Genomic DNA, 25,266 nt, shown 5'->3' with positions numbered 1-25,266 from the left:
TGAGAAATACCCACATCCCACCAAGCTGGATTTTAAAAATACCATTCTCAAGCAACAAATAAGCTATCTTTCAAACACTTGATCAAATCGACTTTTATAGAATATTCAATAATTCAAAAGTCACATTTTTTTAGAGCACACACAAAATTTCATCAAGATAGAATTTACACCAGTCTAAATAATCTCTCTATAAGTGCCTTGACTGAAATTCTAAATATGGTCTCCCACCATAAAATGATTAATTAAAATTAAAATAATATGTTCATGGAGGAGTTACTTTCATTTAATAAAGAAACTGCCTTGGCCCATTTATAGGCCAGCCCTTAGGTGGGTGGAGTAAACAGAACAGAATGCTGGGAGAAAGAAGCCGAGTCAGGGAGTCGCCATGATTCTCCCACTCCAGACAGACGCAGGTTAAGATCTTTCCTGGTAAGCCAGCTCGTGGGCTACACAGAATATTAGAAATGGGTTAGATCAATATGTAAGAGCTAGCCAATAAGAGGCTGGAACTAATGGGCCAGGCAGTGATTAAAAGAATACAGTTTCCGTGTAATTATTTCGGGGCATAAGCTAACCATGGGGGCGGCTGGGTGCCAGAGACGCAGCCCCGCCGCCCCTTATTACAACAATATGTACATAAACAATTCACAAACAGTTGAAAATTACATGACTGAGCAAAGTTCAAACTGAATAAATAAAAGTCTAAAGTACCATATATTATGTAAAATGCCAAATGTGAACCTAGAAAATTATAATGTTGACAGATTAATCAGAATATGAGATCATTGAAAATTTGAAGTTATTCAATGTAGGAGTACAGCTTCTACACTCAGTGGGGTAATGTTATACCTAAAACAAACATTGAATATAATATACAAAATAATAAAGTAGAACTTTACAGTTGTTCAAACAACATACAATTTAGAAAGAATTTTTAAATAAAAAATAACAACAGAAAAGATATTGTATAAAATATACTCAAAATACACAAATCAACTGATTGAATCTGTTAAAATATGATCCAACTATATACTATTGATAAATAACTCACTCAAATATAATAATGTAAATATGATATGAACACACCATGGAAACTACTCAGCAACTAAGAAAAAAACAAATTAGTGATAGATATGACAACTTGGATGGATCTCAAGGACTCTTCAGTAAATCTTTTAATGTCTCAGTTGGTTTGCATATGACCATGAAGAGAAAATTGTGTGGTGGAAAACAGATTCAAAGTTGCCAGGTGTTTGGATGCTGGGGAAGAAGGGGGTAGACATGGCCATATATGAGCAATGTAGTAGATCTTTGCACTGCTGGATGGCTTCTGTGTCTTGATCTCAATGGTAGTCATAAAAATTTTCATGTGTGATACAATTACACAGATATATTGGTCAGTACATTGCAAAAATGTAGATTCTTGGTTTGCATATCTTGGTATAATTACGTTACATGTAACCATTAAAGGATAGAGGATACATGAAACTATTTATACATGAAACACTGCTTATTCCATTTTCTATATTCTGTGATTCTATTATTTTAAATAAAGGAACTTAGCAGGAAATAAAGTGTAAATACATGTAACACTATAGAAGATTATAAAAGCTGTCTCAAAAGAGCACACATTTTTAATTTCTAAGTCTAAGAACAGTCTGGAAGAATATGAAGTGTGTGAACAGAGAAAGCTAATTTGTGGTGACTAACATCAGGATAGTAGTTGTGTGTAGGTGGACAGTGGGTGGTTTTTACTAGCAAGGGGCACAAATGAACTTGGTATGTCAAAACCTGTCAAGCAGCTTGTCTTAGACTTGTCTATTTTATAGCATGAAAATTACAGCCCGTAAAAGCTAGAGAGAACCAGACACAATATTTCAGAAATAATGTAATTGTTTTGAACCATTTTCTTTTGCATATGTTGATTGTCTTTTCCTCTCCAGCAAGAGTTCTTTGAAAGCCTCTATGTCCTGTATACTGTTGGCTACTCTATTTCTTTTGGCTCCTTGGCTGTGGCCATTCTAATCATTGGCTACTTCAGGTGAGTAGTTCCCAGTTAGTTTTCTCCTAGAAGGAATGTTCTAATGTCTTCATGTAAAAGACATCTAATACTTAGAATCTGTGCTCTCTATCCTTTTTTATTGTAATTTATTTTTTTTGAGATAGGGTCTGACTGGCTTCAGATTCACTGTGTGGCTAATTGTCTTAATTGGGGATTTTTATGGCTGTGAAGATACACCATAACCACAATAGCTTTTATAAAGGAAACATTTAATTGGGGTGACTTGCTTATGTTTTCAGAGGTTCAGTCTGTTATCACGATGACAGGGAGCAGGCAGATGTGGTGCTGGAGCTGAGAAAGCAACATTTTCCAGGCAATAGGAAGTCAACTGAAAGTCACACTGAGGGAAGCATGAGCCAAAGGCATCCCAAAGCCCGCCCCCCACAGTGACACATTTTCTCCAACAAGACCACACATCCTAATAGTACTGCTCCCTTTGGGGGCCATTTTCTTTCTAACCACCACACTAATAATGATCTATCTGATCTTGAGCCTCTTGCCTCCACTTACACAGCACTGGGATTGCAGTCTAAATATTTTACATGATTTATATGGTCATAAGGATTGACTCTAGTGTCATGAATGCTAGGCAGGCACTCAACCCAACTGAGCTACATCCCATTCCAATTCCTCTCTTTGGCTAATATAGGATTATTAATGAAACATTGATAATTATCTCTGACAATTCATTTTTATGTTTTCTGAAATCTGAAGGCATCAAGTGTATGAAGTCTTAAGGCTAATAAATTTCTAGCTCAGTATATTTGTTTGCAGAGTGGTTGCTACTGTACACAATTTAACAAAATTTTCATTCACAGTGGAGTATCTCATTTTCCCCAAATTATTTTGGTACTATTGGACAAAAGTATGTTCTAAATTATTTTATATCAGCACATAAAACAGTACTACATTTGTGACCAACAAAATTCTATATAATTTGACACAAAATTGTGACCAACAAAATTGAACTACAGCAGAGAACAGCATGTTGTTACCATATACATGGTTGTGAGTTCAAGGAGTTGATGGAAGAAGTGGTAGATGGGCTATAAGTGCCCCATGGGAGTACACAGTGATTTACACAATGCAAACCAGTGTGTAGTGGTTTTGTAGGATAGAAAATGGAGAAAGAAAGTCTCCTACTGAGACCTCAAGTGATACCTCAATATAGGATGTAAGCAAAGAACAGACAGGGTAGGAATAAGCAAACCCACGTGTGAGTCAAAAAATCTTGTTGCCCGAGAACTCAGTATATTCTGACTTCTCAATTCATTTAGTGAATATGTAGCAGACTCTTACTGATGGGATACAAGTTAAGAGAAAAGAAGAGAGCGAGAGAGAGGGAGGAAGGAGGAGAGGGAGGGAAGGAGAAAGAGAGAGAGAGGGAGAGAGAGAGAAAGAGAGAGAGAGAACATTGTATTGGCACTGTAGTATAACATAGCACAATAGTTAACAGCAAAAATTAGATCCCAATGATGGTAGAATATATTTGAAATGATTACTCATCGAGTTACATTTTAATTGTAGTCACAAGTTGTTTCTGTAAGAAACCTAATAATGACTTTTCACTTTTGAGTTTACCATGGTCTCCTTTAGGGGGGAAGTGTTTGGGTTTGGTGGGCATATTTTCTTCCTCTGTTCTAATTTTATCCAATCTGAATAATAAATATTTTTCCCACATAGACGATTGCACTGCACTAGGAACTATATCCACCTGCACTTGTTTGTGTCCTTCATGCTAAGAGCTGTGAGCATCTTTGTCAAGGACAGAGTGGCCCAGGCTCACCTTGGAATAGAGGCGCTGCAGTCTTTGGTGATGCAGGGTGACCTTCAGAACTTCATCAGAGGACCGGCTGTGGACAAATCTCAGTATGTACGTGCTCTCATTTTCTCTCACTATAGGATTTTTATAAATATGTTCTATTTAATATTCCACTAAATATTTATTACCTTGTACTGGGATCCATCCATCCATCCATTCATCCTCTCTCTCTCTCTCTCTCTCTCTCTCTTTCTCTCTCTCTCTTTCTCTATCATCTATCTATCTATCTATCTATCTATCTATCTATCTATCTATCTATCATCTATCTATCATCTATCTATCGTCTGCCTACCTACCTTTCTACCTATCTGTCTATAAATAAAACTGTTCTCTCATATCTAGTTACTCATTGGGACACATTCTTCAAGAAAATTCTGCAAAACACATGATCACAATGGAATTTGATGTATGGATCACAGTGGTTGTCACAGATAGTTTCAAAAGTAAGATCTCATCAACCAAAACAGATGCTTGGAACATAAAAGGATACTATATTCAGTTCCCTTTGTACCCTTGAAGTCTTGTCCCAACATAAAATCCCAATGCATGCGACTTTTCTCTTAAACGCCCCAGTTTTAGAGTTTAGAATCACATAGTAAGTAGTTCAGTAAATTTGGTCATGGGAGATGATCAACTTAGGTTGGCACCTGGCATTTAATTAGAGCAGACTGTAACATGAGCGGGCCAGCTTGCTCTTTTGTTGTTTTCTGTCCTCCCACCAGGTCCCCACAACTGTTTAGCCCCAAAGAAAATCACACATAGGTCTCCATAAATTATAAGCTGATTGGCCCATTAGCTCTGGACTCTCACTGGCTAACTCTCACATCCTGATTAACCCATTTTTCTGGTCTATGTTAGCCATGTGGCTCAGTACCTTTTATCAGTGGGGCAGATCACATACTGCTGCTTCCGGTGGTCTGGGCAGGAGTGGGAGGAATCAACTTCCTCCTTCCCAGAATTCTCCTGTTCTCATTACATCATTTCTACTTCCTGTCTGGTTTTCCCGCCTATATTTCCTGACTGGCCAATCAGCATTTACTTATAACATGACTGACAGAATACAGACAATTCTCCTGCACCAGTAGATTGACTTTTCTCCACAGTCTCAGTGAATGGCCGTCTGTCTCTCTGCTTCCCTTTGACTCTGTGGTCCTGTTGTGTGATCCAGGCCCGGTCTCTGATTTGTTTCCCTCGTATTGTGGAGTAAATGTCAGAGAACCAGAGGAAGCAGAGTCTGTGGGGGGTGAGCTGAGCCCATCTCAGATCAACAGAGCCACGTGTCCTTCTGTCATCCCTCAGATGTGAAATGTTCACTCTTTCAGTCGTTAAGGTTTGATGCATTTGATTTTGCTGTAGTCCTACGAAAAACCTGAAATGAAACAAATTCGCCACAGAAATATGACTAATAATAATATTTTTCCTCATTTTTTATCCTTCTGTTTTTTCCTGATGATCATACATTATTTTTACAAAAAGAAAGAATTATGAAATTTGATAACTACTAGAAGAAAAAAGATACTTTTATTTTAAAAACAGAATCAAGTATGAAGTTTGTAGAGACCTATGTTAAGACAACTAGATTCCGGTCTCTTCAACATTCTTAGCATTGTCATGAATTAAGACAGTTTTGACTATCAGAAGGTAAAACAAAGAATTATTTTTTTTAGTGGTCCTAATTCAATGCAATTCTGGTTCATTTGTAACAGGTTGGGTGCAAGATCACCGTTGTGATGTTTGTTTACTTCTTGGCTACAAACTATTATTGGATCCTGGTGGAAGGGCTCTACCTACATAACTTAATCTTTGTGTCTTTCTTTTCGGACACCAAATACCTGTGGGGCTTCATCTTGATAGGCTGGGGTGAGTACTGGCGTTATGGAACTGAGTATATTTTATCTTGTTTGTCACCAGCCTTCCTTCACTAGTTCCCTAAACTGATCCCTCCCATCCTACTTTCCCATATTACTTTCGTTTTGTTTCATTGTTCTGTTAATGGAATACATTTAACAAACTTCTGAAACTTAAACTGCGGTTAGTGTTGCTAGGCCAAGTTCTCACCAGAACTCTGTGGAGGAAGCTAGAAAGAACACATTAATAGCTGTACTTGTTCAAACCTTCCTGGCCCCTGCCTTGTGCTGTGTCTGCCCTGTCAGTGATTTCTTCCTAACAGTTTTGAAGTTTGAATTTATACGATACAACATTGTCTCTGAATTGTGTTTATAGGTCAAATAATGAGAATGTCAGAAAAGTATCTATAGTACTGTTTGACTGCATTTAACACATAAAGTTATGAACTAATTATGGAGTCTTACCATTCTGGGAAAGTGATTATTCAAATTACTTTCGGTAGAGTAAATTTAAAATCTTGATTTTTAGCTCACATTCCACAGGTTACTTACTAGTACCCGGCAATTACCGGATCAGTCAGGAGACAAAGAAAAGGATACCATGTACTTGTTAAAATTTCAGGGAAAGGAAAACCTGAAGTGGTTGAACACTTACAGACTGACCTAAGTTGCTGCTTTAACATTTGAATTATGAGTGCTCAGAACTAAATTGGGAGACCTGTTTTCCTCTCCCAATGAAGCAGGCACATTTTCCTTTGCACATTTTGCCTTAAAATTATCACAGTGTCTGAAAACGTGAATAAGGAAAAGGGAACTAACGGTTATCTCACTTAGGCCTTAGAACGACAAAACACCAGCTGGCTAGCGCTGTCGTAATTTTGAGATGGTGTTTATGGGTAAAGTTTTGTCCATGAAGTCTTTTTTCCTTTTATGAGTTTTTACATAATTGTGTGTATTATGAATTAATTTTTCTCTAATGTCTTATGGTTTGATAATGAACAGGTTTAGGCCTCCTCAGCAGATCTTTGTTTGGGCTCTTGCCATTCAATGCAGTTTGGCTTTGCTCAGTTAAAGGCAGGAGTTGATCACAGTGAAACCTGGGAGACTTGATTTCAGATCTTCCAATGACCAAAAGAAAAAAGGATAAAAGTGACTGGGTTTAGTATATTTTCATGCAAGCGTAGGATTCTAACTTCCTCTTACGACTTTTGTTACATTTGCTCACAATGATTTCTGTCACTGGGATGATGCAGCGGTAAATAATCACGGTCCTTTGAGATCTCTGCTTCCTGAGGGAGGTGGAGAGCACACTAAAGCACATAGGAGCTCCACAGACAAGGATACGGAGCATCTTTTACCCACCATTAGGTTGGTTTCAAGCACATCCCACATGACAATGAGTCCATCCTCTGACTCTCTCTTTGCAACTCCCGTCTTTAAAAGATAACCCAGGGCAGTGGTTCTCAACCTTCCTAGTGCTGTGACCCTTTAATACAGTTCCTCATGTTGTGGTGACCCCCAACCATAAAATTATTTTGTTACTGCTTCATAACTGTAGTTTTACTGCTGTTATGAGTCATAATGTAAATATCTGATATATATGTTAACTGATATGTCACCCTGTAAAAAATTTTTTTGACCCACCAAAGGGGTCACAACCCACAGGTTGAGGAATGCTGTTCTGGGGCATATTTAATGAGAAGAATAGTAATGGCGTTTTAAGACAAACTCCTGGATCCTAAAGTAAACCCTTAAAAAAGTACATATCTACATCTGGTTGATTAATAGATTGCTGTTCTTGTATCTCAACTGAAAGGCTGATTTTCTTTTTACAAATCCATTCTTCCAATGCTTACAAACATGACATCTGCTTTTCACGATGCTTTGTGGCAATAATTCACAGAGAATCCAATCGCATATTTTCTCTCAATGATGTTTTATCGACTTTCTTGTAGAAGGGAACTTGGCTGCTTTCTTTGATCACTTATTTGAGCCTCTCTGCAGCTAGGCAAGTACTCAGAACTCTGCTACCCATGTTGTGGTGATACACTATTTATATTGATTTTTAAAATAATAATTTTAATTAATACATTGAAGGGAAAGGAAAGTTAGAATCTGAAGAGGAACCAACACATATCAGACCACTTCTAGATTAAAGGCAAATATTAAAGTGACCGCTTTTATAAGATTCGACCACAGTTTGTAGAGAGGGGGCGGAGAGACTGCTCAACAGTTAAGAGCACAGGTTATTCTTCCAGAGGACCTTAGTTAAATTCCTAGTACCCACTTCAGGTGGCTCACAACAGCCTGTGACTTCAGTTCACAGGGGTCCAATGCCTCTAGTCCACATACACGTGACACACACTTTCACACACACATAGACCCACAATAAAAAGTGATGTAGAGAGGAATGAAAGTAAATAGTGAGCCTTTCTCTTCAACCTAACACATCCTGACGTTTTTCTGTTCTCCCACAGATGATACTCTACACTTCCATTCATTCATTCTCTCGTCTACATATCTTTCTGTAATTTAATTTTGTATTTAAATGGTTTCGGTTTTAGTTTTTACTATTATATTTAACTTTTATATACTTCACCTTCAACTCTCAAAAGAGGTGCCAATGTCTGTTTGTTATTATATAATGTTCTTATCCTGGTCATTCAATCTGGCTATAGACCTGTTGTCATCCCTTCAATGTAGAAAAAATTCACATTATGTGTTTTTTGAAAATTAACAGCAAGTATAAATACTTCATTACCTGTATATAACGTATTCCACATATATATGTGACTTCAGTCCAGAAAATAGATTTTAATAGATGGTAAATTAAATATAGAAATATTTGTTAAACATCCCTGTCTTAGTTTATTTTATGTTGCTATAACAAACTAGCTGAAGTTAGATAAATCACAAAGGATAAATGGAAACAAGCAAATAGTTGTAGAGGTCTGAGAGCATCGGCCTCTGGGGAGTGACCCCGGTTGGCAGAGTGTTTGTTAAGTAAGAGAGAGTAGTGCTGAGGGAGGAAGCAGAAAACTGAGCCAAGGATACAGGACGCTCTCTGTAATACCTGTATTTTGATTGGTCAGTTCATTCCCACGAGTGTGTCCAGATGCTTCTACTTGGAGTCAGGATTAGAGCCGTCCTGACTTTAAAACCCTCTGGCAGCTTCTCCTTGAGGTCCATTTTTTTTTTAGTCTTTTTTTTTATTAATTAATTTATTTAATTATTAAAGATTTCTGCCTCTTCCCCGCCACCACCTCCCATTCCCTCCCCCTCCCCCAATCAAGTCTTCCTTCCTCCTCAGCCCAAAGAGCAAGCAGGTTTCTCTGCCCTGTGGGAGGTCCAAGGACCACCCACCTCCATCCAGGTCTATTAAGGTGAGCATCCAAACTACCTGGGCTCCCACAAAGCCATTATGTGCAATAGGATCAAGAACCCATTGCCATTGTTCTTCAGAGGTCCATTTTTTTTTAAAGAATGCAAACAGCAAATTGTTTCTAAACCCACAGCTTCTCCCAGCTTCTCTCTTCCCTCATTGCCTCGCTCCTTGGAAGCACTTGTCTGTGTAGTAAAGGGTGAGCGCAGCGCCCTCTGCATGGTTATGGCTTTGGGAGCTCCGATGCCCTCCAAATGTGCTTTTTTCCTCCATCCCTGCTGTGAAAACTTGACTAAACATCATCGTCTTCAGATTTCCAGGGACAGTTGGCCCTTTATGTTATCACTCACTCCTCAAACTGATGAGATGGTGTTACGTGCCTTTTCTCAATCACAGTATTTTTTTGTGTGCCTATTTTTCTTCCTCATCTGCTAATAGGCAGATGAGAAAAAAAAATCCTCAATCTGAAAGTAAATATGGGTTCCAAATCTTTCTCTTGTTACAGGATTTCCAGCGGTGTTTGTTGTCGCTTGGGCGGTGGTCCGGGCCACTCTGGCAGATACCAGGTTAGTGGAAACCAAAATGGGGGTGGGGTGGAGGTTTCTGTGGACTCAGGCTTTTACTGGGTTGCTGTTCCTGATGCTGACCTCCTTTGGGGAAGTTGTATGAAATCGCCTGTGTGCAGTGGTAGACTCTAATGCGTTGCCCAGTGGCGGTTTAGCTCCTAGGTCAGAGAACAGAAAGGCTCGCAGAATAGATTCAAATGCTGAACTTCGTGATTTATGTAACCAAACTAAAAATCTATGATGACCAAAACATGTCTATATCCATCATTTGTAACATTCCACAATCAACTTCTGAGTTTGCTTCTTCATGTTTGTGTGTTTGAGGCCAAGGCTCGAACCCATGGCCTTGTACTTTCTAGGTGTGCAGTCTAGCACTAAAACACACCCTCAGCCCTAAACTGATCCTTTAAAAGCTTCTTGATTTTTTTCTGCATCTTGGCTATTTAGAAATATGCATACCAGACCGATTTTCAAAAGGTACCTGAAACACTATTGGAAATACAAAAGATGTCGCTTCTAGTTTTAAAATTCTATTTATTAATTAGATTTGTTTTTGTTTTTCAAGACAGGGTTTCTCTGTGTAGCCCTGGCTGTCCTGAAACTCACTCTGTAGACCAGGCTGGCCTTGAACTCAGAGATCTGCCTGCCTCTGCCTCGGGAGTGCCAGGATTAAAGGCGTGTGCCACCACCTCTGGCCTAGTCTTTTTTTTTTCTTTTTATTGTTTATTTATTTATTAAAGATTTCTGCCTTCTCCCCGCCACCACCTCCCATTTCCCTCCCCCTCCCCCATCAAGTCCCCCTCCCTCATCATCCCTAAGAGTAATCCGGGTTCCCTGCCCTGTGGGAAGTCCAAGGACCACCCACCTCCATCCAGGTCTAGTAAGGTGAGCATCCAAACTGCCTAGGCTCCCACAAAGCCAGTACGTGCAGTAGGATCAAAAACCCATTGCCATTGTTCTTGACTTCTCAGTAGTCCTCATTGTCCATTATGTTCTCCACCTACCCCTGGACGCAGCAATACCACTCTTGGGAATATACCCAAGAAATGCCCTATCATACAACAAAAGTATATGCTCAACTATGTTCATAGCAACACTGTTTGTAATAGCCAGAACCTGGAAACAACCTAGATGCCCTTCAATGGAAGAATGGATGAAGAAAGTATGGCCTAGTCTTAAAATTCTATCAAGTTTATTAGAGTAGGAAGAACTAAGCTAACTGATAAAATTGCAAAGTCAGTACTTTCTGTTTCTTGGTTCTATTTATTTGCAAAACAGGCAATACTTTACAAGACACTGGCTGTGGTTAGTTTTAAATACTGACCAACTTGTGGCAACTTGAAAATCACCGGAGAAGAGAGCACTTACTGGGGAATTGTCTAGATCAGGTTGGCCTGGTCTGTGGGGGATTATCTTAATTGAGACAGGAGGACCCCCACGACTGTGGGCAGCACAATTCCTTAAGCAGAGGTCCTGAACTATGTAATACAGAAGAAAGCTAGCTGGGTGACTAGCAAGCAAGCAAGCAGCAGAGGAGCATTCGTTTCTCTCTGACTATGGATGAGATGTGACTAGCTGACTGAGCTCCTGCCTTGGTTTCCTCTCATTAATGGATAAGCCAAATAAACCCCCACCTCTGTAATTGCTTCTTGTAGGGGGTTTATCACAGCAACAGAAACAAACCTACTTTGTTCTTGCTTTATTTAGAGGAGACAAAGGATGACAGTGAATGGGGGACCTGTAACTCCTTTGTTGTACTTTAGCTTCATCATTCAGAAGCAAAGGTGGGTTGTGCATTAGAAAACGCAGAAAAAAGATGCACTCAAACATTTTAATATTTGAGTACTCTCCAGGGCCCAGTCCCTTTGGCCTCCTCTGTTTACTGAATACGGTGGAGAGGGGGATAGAAGTGGGGAGGGGGACTGACTTACACACTATGGTAGGATGGTACAGGTTCCCAATGTTGATATATATATATATATATATATATATATATATATATATATATATACTTTCTAGTTAAACATTTGAGGCTGAAACTACAACGTTCAGAACTTCATTTCTTAGAGTATTAAAATCTATTTAAAAAAATCTGAACAGAGTTAATTTTTCAGTTGTGTATGATGTCGACCACTGAAAAATTAATTTAAAATATGGAGTTATAACATTTTCTTGAAAATGTCTGAAATCTCACTTGCTTCTCTTATATGTCAAAAGAGAAAATTTGAAACTTTGACAATCTAACCCATTGAAGTCAAGTTTTTGATGCATTTAGAGATAGCCGATTTTGACCTACTTCCAAATATAATGATTTTGTAGAGTTGGAATTGCATGATTGAATCCCATGTGTTTGGAGACATGATGCTAAAATGTCAGTGAGGCTAAGAAAAAAGCTTGTGAGGATATTATTAAATGATAAAAACTAAAATGAAAATGTATGGAATCCAAAAGCCTTGTCGCTGGTACATCAAGACCTTGGTCATAGATGAAGGCTTTTGAGAGTAGTGTGATCCATGATGTGTGCAACTTAGTAACACTCTTTTATCTTTCTTGTCTATTGAATAATGTGAAAGAGAGATGCCTGTACACAGTGTCGGAAATGTTCAATTCAGTGTTCAATGTGCAAGTGTAACAACTCTGTGTCTTGGATTTCCATTCTATTACGATTCCAAGTTGTGCAGACTTTAGCTGGGAGGGACCAGAATTAGTTTGATGCAGGGGTTTTGTTGTTCTCTATGCTACAGTCTTGCAACATATATATGTGACTGATATATTTTGGTACCAGTATGGAAATCTATATATTCAATTTTATATGGATATTCAAGAGAAAAATAAAATTGCATAGTAGCATATACATTACCTTTTTATGAGATAAGTATGTTAGTGTTTTGGTTCCATTTATTGCTTCTATGACAAAAGTACCAGACAAAGGAACTTAAGCAGGATATATTTTGGTTCAAAGTTTGCGGACGTGGTCTATCATGGGTGAGACGTCCTGCAGGCAGGGCATGAGGTGCCTGGTCCTTGTTTCTGTGGCCAAGGTACAGAGAAGGATGAAAATGGATGCTCTGCCAGCTGTCCTCTTTTGGTTCAGTTCAGAACTGTCACCCATTGAATGGTGCCACTCATATTTAGGGTGGGGCTTCAGAAATCAATCACCCACTGAGAAATGCACAGACAAGACCACAGGTTTTCTGTAGGTGATTGCAGATTATATCGTGCTGATAATCAGTATTAGTCATTACAGAGTTATGTGACTATGATGAAATACTCAAGACATTCAACTTAAAAATAGGAGGAAGTCTATATTTGACTCTCAGAGGTTTGGACCCATGGTTGTTAGGCCTTCTTGTTGGGTTTATATAGTTCCTCACAAGGAGAAGGAGCTTCATGAAATCTGGGATTCAAAAGGAAAAGGGGGTGGAGGCTCTCAGTTTCTCCCTCACAGGCTTCTCCTAACAGTCCAACTTCCTTCCACTCAACCCCGCCTTGTTGAGGTCCTACCACCTTCCAGTAATGCCAGACGCTGGAACAAGGCCATTGACATCTGGGATTCTGGAGAGTAATTTAAAATCTAAAATACAGCAATAAGAAAAGAAAGAGTATGATGCTTGTATTTGTTTAGAAAAGCTTAGGCACTGTCAGCACTTACTTAATAAAATAAGTGAGAGAATGCAGGGAAGATGAGAGTCTCAGTATCTCTGTCTTCTCTACTTTATGGTTTTGGTGACAATGTATGACTTGTGCATGAAAACTATACTCTAAAACATATAGTTGTAGATATGAACTAAAAATATTTTATCTTACTGTTGAAATAGCATTTCACTGTCTATAAATTATTTATAAAGTAAAATTTCTTGATAATATTATTATCTAGAATTTGAAAAATTAACATTTTTATTTTCACAAATTATTTATATCATTTTCTATAACCAATGCTGAATTTTGTCTGAGTAGAAAGAAATGGAAGCCTTTTATTTCCATGTCTATAAGTTTAAAACAGTTACTTTCAGCGTTACATTAAACTTTCAAGTAGAAGCAATTAAAAAAAATACTCTGTAATATTTAGTGTATGGCTTTTGACAGTACAAACCAGATTAGGTGAGGTTGATTTAAGCTTATTTTGGATTCAACTTATTCATATGAATAAACAAATATGTAATGGCCACTTGCATTCTGCAGAGACTGGGCACTTAGGATATCTCACCACACCCCCGCCATCTCCCACACTGATCTCTGACCATGTGTTACTTAAATTTTAGTTAGCAATTAGGAACTAATTGAAACAAATAGCTAAATTGCATGGTATGTTTTACTAAAGCTACAAAAATAAACTGTAAATTTAAAGATAAAACCACAAATCATATATAGATATGAAATGAACACCTGTCGAAATGTTTAACTCCCTATTCAATGAGTGATTGGGAAGGTGCTACATTTGCTCAAATGAGACCTGATTGAACCACTTATATTAAAAAAATTAAATACTGAAGATTTACAAATAAATGCAAAAACTAGTCAAAAGGACACTATGAGTAATAGTCTATCACCAAAGCTGTTTTTAGTTCTATGATAATAACTATTTATGTTCAATTTTCTATTGTATTTCTATAAATAATAAACTATGAAATAAAATTGCTCTACCATCTGAGATAGGTTTTTTTTTGCCAAAATATTTTAAATTACTTTGTCTCATTTTTTTTTTTTTTTTTTGCTGTGGGATAATGCTCTTGTACACTGTAAAGATTTGTCACTCATATTGGTTTAATAAAATACTGATTGGCCAGTAGTCAGGCAGGAAGTATAGGTGGGGCAATCAGACTAGGAGAATTCTGGGAAGAAGAAAGGTAGAGAATCAGTAACCAGTCAGATGCAGAGGAAGCAAGATGAGAATGCCTTCCTGATAAAAGGTATTAGTCATGTGGCTAAACATAGACAAGAATTATGGGTGAATTTAACTCATAATAATAAGCCTGAGCTAATAGGCCAAACAATTTATAACTAATATAAGCTTCTATGTGTTTCCTTGGGACTGAATGGCTGCGGGACCGGGTAGGACAGAAACTTCTGTCTACATATTTTGATGCTGATAAAAACAAACTACCATTGTGCCACACTTAGGCAAGTCTGTGGGTGTGTGTTTGTGTGTGTGTGTGTGTGGCTATAGAAACAAGATCTTGACCTGATCACTATAGAAGTAACTCCCTGATATTATAACACTCATATATGGGCTCCTCATGGTAAGGAGATCAGAACTCACAATGTGTTTTCAATGGTCTGGACACTTTAGGATAAGAATTTAAAAAACGTCTTTGTTTCTCCAAAAGAAGAAACGGGCTAGAGTTGATTCTCATTCATTTATTTTTGCCATTTTTTTTTCATTAAACTTTCGTTTTTCTTTTTCCCTTTTCTCCTCCCTTCTCCCTCCCTCCCCCTTCCCTTCATCCTTTCTTCTTTTCTTTTGCATCTCAGGTGTTGGGAACTTAGTGCTGGAGACCGGTGGATTTACCAGGCTCCAATCTTAGCTGCTATTGGGGTAAGTTTAAAAGTTTATGTAGCTTCAATAAATAATAAACAAACAAAATTGCTACAGAAACTCTGGGTAAGTCTTCATGGTGCTTTAGAGTACAGTGGGATTTAGGAACTTTCACACGCGTCCTGATAGCTGGGAGGCTGCATCTGCAAGTCAGCCCATTTGTGACTGACACCAAGACTGCTGCAGACAGTTCTTGACATTCTTTGAGTCAGGGCACCCAGGTGGCCCTGTGGGCAGTTCTGAGGCTCCATCACACATGTGAGTGTTTATATGTGCAGGAATGTATGGCCCTAAATTACAGCCCCACTCATCAACTGTACCTGGAGTTAATGTTCTCTATACCTGTTAGTGAATGGAGGTGGTGAGGAGGGAAAGTTAGAATAACAGCAGAACAGAGGAGTTTGGGGGAGAAGAGTGGTGGTGAGGCCCTCTCTAGAGCACTGCCTGACTCTTGTGTTGGTCTTGCTTGCTCCATGGACGTGGGTCGGGTCCCCTTAAAGAGATGCCTTGCAGGACCCTGTCTACTGGGTAGCAAAGCCAAAGGCTTGATCTGGAGTGTACTGTGTGAGACCTGTGTGTCTGAGTGTTTCTACTGCGTATTGCATCTGGGGTGCGGAGGGAAACAAAATTACACAGATGGGCCAACAAGACTCTGCAAAATGCTTATTTTCACTTTTCCAGATGTCTCCATCAGCTTCTCTGTGGTTTGACGAAGAAATTATGTTAGCTTGTCTTCACTTGGTTCTTGCGTGTAATACAAGATGATGCGTTTCCTAAAAACACAAGAGCTAGATAGATGTCAACACATTAGAAACGAATTCAAAAGCCCAGTTACGACTTTTGCCTTTCTTTGATCATGTTTCTTCTCTCTTTGTTCCTCCCCCTTCATTTCCCTCCTTTATGCCTCCTCTGCCCCTTTCCTTACAACCGTCACCCACGTTCCCAGCCTCAACCATACTGTATCCAGACGGGCTGCGGTTAACATGGCTAGGCTCGTCTAGACAGCCAGTAGGAGTTGATGTTGCTTATAGGGAAACTGGTAAAATATCAATTGTGCAGGTCAGAAAGAACCTCCCCCAAGGCCTGTGGATGTGATGCTTAGAGACGGAAACGGAACGGTGCAGGGATAAGTTTAGGACGGCTGTTTGTACCTTGCCATTGTTTTGTCAAACCAGCCCGTGTGTCTCAGAAGTTCAAAAACTGTGTCTGGAATACAGAAATAAGTGACTTTAACCAATTGTTGCTTTTTAAAAGTAAGCAGAATGCTACCATGCCAATCTAGTGACAACCCAGAGATGCAGAGTGTCTCTGAGACAGCGTTCATGAACCTGAAGGGAGCAGTGGACTCCACGAAGGGTCTGCTGTTCTCTGCTGGTTTCTCCTTTCCACTTCTCTGCTCTTCTACACTGCCACCCCTTTCTTTCCCATATTTCTAGTTTCTCCTCTGAGTGTTTGCTCCTTCATGTCATTCTGTTGTCTTTTTTCAGGGGCAGCAATGTATATCTTACTGCTCTTGTGTTTTGTTAATGTTCTAAATTGTGTTTTGTACAGCAGCAGTTTGAGTTTTCATTTGATAAAAGGAAGGAGATTCTGACTCCATGAGCTCCTTGCAGGATTGTTAGAATTGAAGTAAGGCAGTAAGCAATTGGTCATATTTCACAGAAACAAGTGGTTTTTTTAACCCAAAGTGTTGTCTGTCTATTGGTAGAAGTTGCTATCTTCTACACGAATGAAGAGTTTGTTTGCTGAGCTTTCTAAGCTGAAATGGAAACTTAGAATTAGGAAACTATAAAATAGGCACATCGATGAAGGAAAGTGGAGGACATTTTCTTCTTCAACTAAAATCACAAACTCTTTCTCTCTGTCTCTGTATGTGTGTATACTTGTGTGTATTCACTTGTGTGTGGGAGAGGTCCTCATGTATGTGTATGGACGTCAGAGGTCGGTGTCTGGTGTCTCTTTACCAGTGCCCACCACATTTGTTTAGAGGCAGGCTCTGTCATTGAACCTGGAACATGTTGCTGATTCACCTAGCTTGATTGACAAGCAAGGTCCAGGGTCTCATGTGTTGCTGCTCACCACGTATGCAGACGCCTGGCGTTACTATGTCCAATATGATAAAGTTATTTTAGTCAGTTTTATAAATCATTGAAGACATTAGATAGCAACTTTCTATTCTGTGAGAATTGCCTTTGGGGTTTATCCAAGGATTTATTTATTACAATTCAAGGATAAAAGAAGCTGCTCAAATCTTTATGATTTATTAGTCTGTGAATGTATCAGAAAGTTCTCATCACATGCCAGAAATTATACTGGAAATCAATATCTCCCTTATTTCTATCAATAACTTGGGGAAAGTTGGATTATAAGGGAGGAAATTTATAAAGGCAAGTAGAAGTCTAAGGGAAAGAAAAACCAGAGCTACAAAGAGAAACCCTAGAGTAGCTTTTCTAATAAAATGAGGAATTATCCCGAGATTCAAGAGATTAAGTCATAACAGACAACCCCTTGAGGAAGTGTCCACTTGGATAGCCACACTGGCTGTGAAGTTACTGGTGGAGATGACAGAGAGGAGTCCTGAAAGCGCAGTTGAGAGTAAGAAATTTACAGCAAATCCCCTTCAATGTATGTTAGAACCTAGATTCTCCAAGAAGGGATTATTTTCCTTCAATTCTGAAGACCAGTACTTTATAAGCAAAATTGGCAGTTAGAAAATGAAAGGTGATTTCATATCTATTTGAAAAGAATGTAGAGATTAATAATAGAAAACCACAAGTGGCTGCTGGTTTGTTTCCCGGCAGCCCAGACCCGGAATAATCACACAGAAACCATGTTAATTGCAACATTGCTTGGCCAGTGACTCTAGTGTATTCCTAGCTAGCTCTTTCATCTTGAATTAACCCATTTCTATTATTTTGTATCTTACCACGAGGTTACTGGTAAGGTTCTTGGCGTCTGTCTCCTTTGGTGGCAACATGACTTCTCCTTGACTCCACCTTCTTTCCTCTTCTCTCTGCTTGGAATTTTCACCTTGCCCTATTCGGCTAATCCACTGCTGGAACAGCTTTATTCATTAACCAATAAAAGCAACACTATAGAGAAGGACTTCCCACACCACACAAGCAAGAAAATTAGTGATTAATGGGGTGGCTTCATTCATTTGTGAAGATTGGTAATGGTCTGGGGAAAAATGCATTGGTTCTGACTTCATGTTCTGTGTGCCAACATCAGGAACCAAGGATGAGGGATTTTGGGGAGGAAGCTTGAGGAGGTTTTTATGTCTCATAAGAAATTAAGACAGAACCCTGCAAGTGGTGAGAACCCAAGGTTCTCATACTGGAGAGCTTTGGAATCAGAGCTCTCATTCAGAGAGTCCCTTGGAGCATGAAGGAGATTGGCAGTGAGTTAGGTGCTGAGGGCGGGTAGGCTCAAGGGTCATGGTCATACTGGAGGTTGGGAAGGACCTGCCAGGAGTTCCAGGTTCTTGTGTTCTGGAACAAACAACTGGGCAAAGGCTGGTGTTCCCACAGAGTGATAAAGGGTAAGGCTGGTTTCTAGACCACAACAGTGTTAATGCTTGTGCATGTCCTTGAGACACAGAAGGCCTCTCAGCAACTCTTCTTGGCTCATGACCCCATTGTCCGACAAAGACACTTTGAGGGGTCCTCCTACTGTGCAGAGCTTTCTGCTGGTAGACTCTTCTTTCTTCTCATACGCTTGAAGGCTGGCAGGCTTTTGCTTTGATAGTGTAAAAAAAGACCATGAAAGTGCGTACCCCAAATGAAAAATTGCCTTACAGTTATATAAATTATAATCTCAAAAAGTAAGCAAACAAACAGAAATATTTTTTTTGGTATGAATGCTTTCTGATAGTAGAAAGCTGTGTTATGTCTTCAAAGCACAGGTACCTAGATTCTGAAAAAGTGAGTAAGCCTTTATTTTGTAACTTTTCTGATGTGGCATTTCATGATTCACGACTCAGTGGTTCATGAAGGAAAAACATAAAGTAATGTTCCTATTTTTACTTTTACTTTCTTGCTTCTCAGGTGAGATCCCATTTTTGAAATTAGTAAATGTTTGATATGTACTCACTCATAGGTGGTTTTTAAACATAAAGCAAAGAAAACCAGCCTACAAACCACAATCCCAGAGAATTTAGACAACAATGAGGACACTAAAAGAGACTTACATAGATCTAATCTACATGGGAAGTAGAAAAAGACAAGATCTCCTGAGTAAATTGGGTGCATGGTGACCTTGGGGGAGGGTTGAAGGGGGAGAGGAGAGTCAGGGAGGGGAGCAGAAAAAAATGTAGAGCTCAATAAAAATCAATAAAAAAAAAGAAAAAAAAAAGAAACTGGCTTCCTAGTTACTTCCTGTGGCAATCTGGCCAGGCAATCAGTCAACACCCATGTGTGGAAGCCCTAGGTTTCTTCTCACCAAGTTTGTGTGGAGGTGTGAAGAGAGGGGGAGCATTGGCACCATAGTGCATGGTTTGTCGGTATAGCTATATAATTGTTCCTTTGTAGAGCTATAGATTGTTTTGAGACAGAACGTTGCTATGTAGCTCAGGCTGGTTTAGAACTTCTGATCCTTCTGCCACTATGCTCTGAGTGCTGCATTTACAGGTACATACCATCAGACTTAATCTATATTGTCTATTTTTTTCTGTACCTGAACATGGTATGAATCCCCAGGGAGGTCGGCCCTGTCTTGGGTCATAGAGAGTAGACTCTGGGGCTAGACTGCCTTTGTTAGAATTCTCTCCATTCAGGTTTTACTTTGTTGTCTGTAGTGGTTTAAGTGATATATAAATGTCTATTTCCAAGATCAATAAAATGAAGCATCTCTCCCCTGTTTCCCTCTCAGTTTTACAATTAAAGTTCTTACATTTAAGCCTTTAGTATACTTTGAGATGAGGGTCCAGTTTCATTCTTCTGCATATGGATAGCTGGATTCTTTAACACCATTTATTGAAGAAATTCTCTTTTACATATTGTGTATTCCTCATGTTTTTTTTTCTTGAAAATTATTTGACCATAGATTCATGGGTTTACTTGTGAGACCTCTAATTCTCATAGGCCACATGTATTTTATTTGATACTGCCATACTGTTTTGATTATTGTGATTTTGTAAAATAGTTGGAAATCAAAGTAGTATGCTTTCAGTTTTGGTCGTGTTCATGATTGTTTCAACTATTTAGGACTTTAGTTACTCTCAAATTAATTTTAGGATTTTCTCTTTTATGACTTCTGTGAAGAATGTATTTGGAATTTTGATATGAATTGCATTGAATATGGGGATCTCTGTTGGTAGTATGGACATTTCAACAAGCCAATTTCTCCAACCTATCCACATGGGATATTTTCTCATTCATCTATGTCTTCTTTAATTCCCTTCCATAGTATTTATAACTTCCAGTTTACAAATCTTTTCCTTGGTTGAGTCCCCACTAGCTTATTTTTTTGTTATTATTGTGAATCAGATTGCTTTCTTATTTTCTTTTCACATAGTTTAGTGTTTGTGCAGTTTGTGAAGATTTTAGCAGGTTTGGGCCCTGCCCTGGAAAATAAGTGCTCAGCCTGCATCGCTCCACGGAGTCCCTGTCTTCATGGGTTTTACATTAGTTGGTTATCCTGTAGCTTTACTCTCTGATCATTTTGTTGTTTTAAGCTTTTTCTTCTTTCCTTTCATCCTTTCTTCCTTCCTTTCTGTTTTGATTACAAAGTACTGTTTTTGTTGTGATGATAGGAATGAGGTTTTGCTATGGAGGAAATCTCTCTCTCTCTGTTCTTTTTTTTGTGTTGTGTGTGTGTGTGTTGTGTGTGTGTGTATGTCTGTCTCATAACAGGCCTTGAATTGGCTAGGTAACCAAGAGCAACTTTGAACTCCCAGTTCTCCTGCCTCCATCTTCCTAGTACTGGGATTATAGGTGCAACACCACACCTGGTTAAGGAGGCACAGTGAAAAACCAGAACTTTCTCCTGTTACTGAAATGCTGTCTACAATTTCAGGAAGAAAACACTTTTAATATTAAATCATGAAACTAGAGTTCCCTGTACATGGTGGGTCATTTGCTAAGAGATGGCAATGGCGTAGAAATCTCATTCTTTTTTGTGGCTAACAAAATCAAGTGGTTGCATTGGTGTTTTCAGGATGAACAACATCTGATTCTCACCTAGAAGGGCTCATCAACACCATTAAGCACACATGAGTCGTCCTAAACTTGGCATGGTTACCTGTGTTTGTTAACTACCTTTATGCAGAGGGAAAGTAAACTTCTTAACACTTTGTGGAAGAAGGTGGCTTTGAACCTTGAAGATGCCTACCTGTAGAAGTTAGGCTCTTTCTCTCCCCAAGAAAACCAGGAGATGCTTGTATGTAAAGAACTTGGTTCCAAAACCTTGGTTCCAAGGTTTTAAGGAAGACATCCTTAGGTCTTCAATATGATATATTTTGGAGCTTTGAGAAAGTTCTTACAAATATGAGGAAAAGGAAGGAGGGAAAATCTCCTCCCCCATCTTCTCCAGGGACAATGAAGCCTCGGAGTTTTAATATGTATTTGTTCGTGTCCTAACTCTGTAGCAGAAGTCCACCATTTACTTTGAATGTAAAAACGCCTTGCAGTGACTTTTAGGAAAACTCTTACGTTTTCGTCCTGGGATTCCAGACCTTTGGGGATTTTCATGCCAGGCATCCCGTATCCTCTAACAGTATAAAAGGAAGAGTGAGTTTAGAGCTCCCTCGTAGACTCCAGAGAGTGGTCCTTCTTTCTGAGTGATTCTGTGCTCTGAAAGCAGAAAGGATGAAAATGGTGATAGTGAATATGACACAGTGCTCACCATGGGCTGGGTACAGGCGCGATAAGAAACAGCGGACCAAGCATGGGCTGGGTACAGGCGCGATAAGAAACAGCGGACCAAGCCGTTTCTCTGCCAAGTGAGGAGCGCTCAGAGTGTAACTTCAGGATATACATTATTATCTAGTGGACTCCAGTCATCTTTAACAGAAACCAAGATCCCTGGGTTTGCATCAAGAACTCTCCTGCTCATGCGCATACCCCTTTCATGCTGTTTACCTGAACTTGAACTTGTCCATCTCTGCTGATGCTGGCTGGTTCTACATGCCTTTTTGAGCCTTTGTGTTTCTCTTGCCTCCATGGAGTGTCCTAGCTTCAATTAGACCTTTTCGATGGCCCCAAATCTCAAAAAAAAAAAAAAAAAAAAAAAAAAAAAATTGAAGGGTTCTCATAGTTGACTGTCAGCTTGTCCTCTAAGCATCGTGGTATATGTGAATAAGCACAATATTGTCTCTTAAACATTTACATTCTTAATGCATCTTGAGAGTTTCCTGGAACACACTGGCCACTGGATCAATAGTAGTTGAAATGACCAACCACCCGTACAAAGTAGGTGTCCTTGGGGACTGGGATAGAAGAGAGGCAGAATAAGGAAAAGCACACACAAGTGTAGAAATTCCAAGTCTTTCTCACCAGATCTTTTTCTGTCTAGGGATGGAAACTATAGCCCTGCAGACAGAGGTCATACAGAAGTGTGACAGAAAGAGCCCAGCCTGCATTTTGCCCTGTTTATTTCACCTCACTCAAAACATGCCAAATTCTGTCTTGAACAATTCTTGTCAAAAACAAATTTTCCATTTTAATGGGTATATTTTACTTTAAAAATCTATTTCCTTTACAATATCAGGTTTGTTTTCTTTATGGTCTTTTATCCAAGTGTGCCATGAGATGATTTAAACAGACCTGCTCACTGTGTGCAATCACAAGAAACAGCACAGAATCTTCAAACCAAACTGGGTCCCAGTCCAACTCTGGATTTTGCTATTGTAACAATGTGGCTTCTCTTAATGGGATGTTTCTATTTCTGAGAACTGAACCAGGTGGAATGAAGTCAGAATTTTTCAGTGACATACAAAGCGAACTATACTCAAGGAAATAAAGGGGTTCTGGGCAGTCAGAAGTGTATAAGAGAACCCAGGTTTCCAGATGAATGCTGACTTCAATACAAATGTCAAAATATCAGATTGATTTTGGAAGGGTGGGACTAATAACTGAGCATTTTCCTGTTACGTTTGGTTTTCCCATGCTGAAATCTGTAAGAGAGTCAGTCAGTCATTAAAAACAATGCTTTGTTATGAAAACAAGCATTCCAAATGAGACAGTTGGTTATTAAGACCACTGTCTTTATGTTGATGAATATGGTTTTTAAATTCTCCTACACAGCACCAAAATGCAAGAGGAATATGTTCTAATTAACAATAGATAAACCAGGCTTGGTGTTGTAATAAGAGCGGCGGGGCTGCGTCCCCGGCACCTGGACGCCTGCATAGCTTATACCCCAAAATAATTACACGGAAACTGTATTCTTTTGAACACTGCCTAGCCCATTATTTCCAGCCTCTTATTGGCTAGCTCTTACATATTGATCTAACCCATTTCTGATATTTTGTGTAGCACCACGAGCTGGCTTACCAGGGAGGATCTTAACCTGCGTCTGTCTGGAGTGGGAGAATCATGGCGACTCCCTGACTCGGCTTGTTTCTCCCAGCATTCTGTTCTGTTTACTCCACCCACCTAAGGGTTGGCCTATCAAATGGGCCTAGGCAGTTTCTTTATTAATTAACCAATGAAAGCAACAGATTAATACAAGACCCACCTCCATCAGCTTGGAAATGGTGCTTGCCCGTAGTCCTAGCAGCCTCTAGTTGAAGCAGGAGGAGCAAAGTTCAAAGTCATTCCCACTGAGCTACAAGGAGAATTCAAGACCAGTTTGGGATACCCGAGAGTCTGTCACCAAAATTAAAAACTACCAACTAAAACAGAGCAGGATATATACTTAGATGCTGGGGCTTCCAGAGCCTCATCAGAAAGAGCAGGGATGCCCAGTGGAAGAGCAAGGGATGCAGCAGGCAGGGCCGTCAGGGCTGGAAGGAGCAGTGACTACTCCATGGGTAGATTCAATATGTCCACAACTGATTCAAGTGCTCAATAAACTGCGACTCCCAGATATCCTAAGAACCGAGTTTAAGGCCTATATCAGTGGAAAAGAATTAAACCATAGCTGGAAAAGTATATTTTGAGAGATTGAGCCAACTGTGATGGGGTCCTTTGCTATGGCTTTTAGGATGCTCCTGGTGGGGAAGATAGTGGCTTGGTTATCACTAGAAATCTGGGCAATAGTGGAGAGGGTACCAAACTGGCCTTGCCCTGTAGTCACATTGATGATATCTTAAATGTCACCATAGAACCTTCATCCAGGAACTGATGAAAGCAGAGGCAGACACCCACACTAGAGCACTGAACTGAGCTCCCAAAGTTCAGTCGAAGAGTGGGAGGAGTAAAAATATAGGTGAAGAGGTCAAGACCATGTTGGGGACACCCACTGAAACAGTCTACCCCAGCTAATGGGAGCCCTACAGCTCTGGTCTGACAGTGGGAGAACCAGCATAGGACAAACGAGGCCTGCTGAGTGTGGGTGACAGTTGTATGGCTGGGGCAGACTGTGGGGCCACTGGCAGTGGGACCAGGATTTATCCCTGTTTGTACTGGCTTTTTGGAACTCATTCTCTTTGGAGGGATACCTTGCTCAGCCTAGACAGAGTGGGGAGGGCCTTGGTCCTGCCTCAAAGCAATGTGCTAGACTTTGTTAACTCTCCATGGGAAGCCTTACCCTCTCTGAGGAGTGGATGGGGGAGTGGGAATGGGAGGAGGGGAGGGAGTGGGAACTGGGATTGGTAATGTAAAATGAGAAAAGATAGATTTTTAATAACTAAATAAAAAGAAATCTGAGATACTGAATTGACAGGTTAGGAGAAAGAAAATGAGAAATAGATGATATTTGGTTGTATTTAATTATCTCTTCACATGAAGTGTAAGTGAATGGGGCATGTTTTCTGTGCCAGGAATGAGGGCACAGCTGCAAATCATGTAGGAGGTCGTTTGGTAGGTGGGTGGAGTCATGATTGAGCTGCTTTTCCATCTACTGTACGTTGCAGCTTTTCATTAAAAATGTATGATGACACATACATTTT

The 25,266-nt window shown here is 39.5% G+C and overlaps 1 protein-coding gene across 1 annotated transcript in view; it reads left to right on the top strand.

Annotated features, from left to right (window-relative positions):
- The window catches only part of Pth2r (parathyroid hormone 2 receptor), a 77,912-nt gene that overhangs the window by 28,738 nt on the left and 23,908 nt on the right, over positions 1–25,266 (top strand). The window contains exons 5-9 of the mRNA XM_057761304.1: positions 1,944–2,041; positions 3,746–3,935; positions 5,591–5,744; positions 9,619–9,679; positions 15,152–15,215. Of these exons, the coding sequence (XP_057617287.1) occupies positions 1,944–2,041; positions 3,746–3,935; positions 5,591–5,744; positions 9,619–9,679; positions 15,152–15,215 (567 nt within the window). The remainder of the gene's footprint in view (positions 1–1,943; positions 2,042–3,745; positions 3,936–5,590; positions 5,745–9,618; positions 9,680–15,151; positions 15,216–25,266) is intronic.

This window comes from Chionomys nivalis, chromosome 2 (assembly GCF_950005125.1).
Source record: "Chionomys nivalis chromosome 2, mChiNiv1.1, whole genome shotgun sequence".
Lineage (NCBI taxonomy): Eukaryota > Metazoa > Chordata > Mammalia > Rodentia > Cricetidae > Chionomys > Chionomys nivalis.
This window is presented reverse-complemented; position numbering and strand designations above follow the sequence as displayed.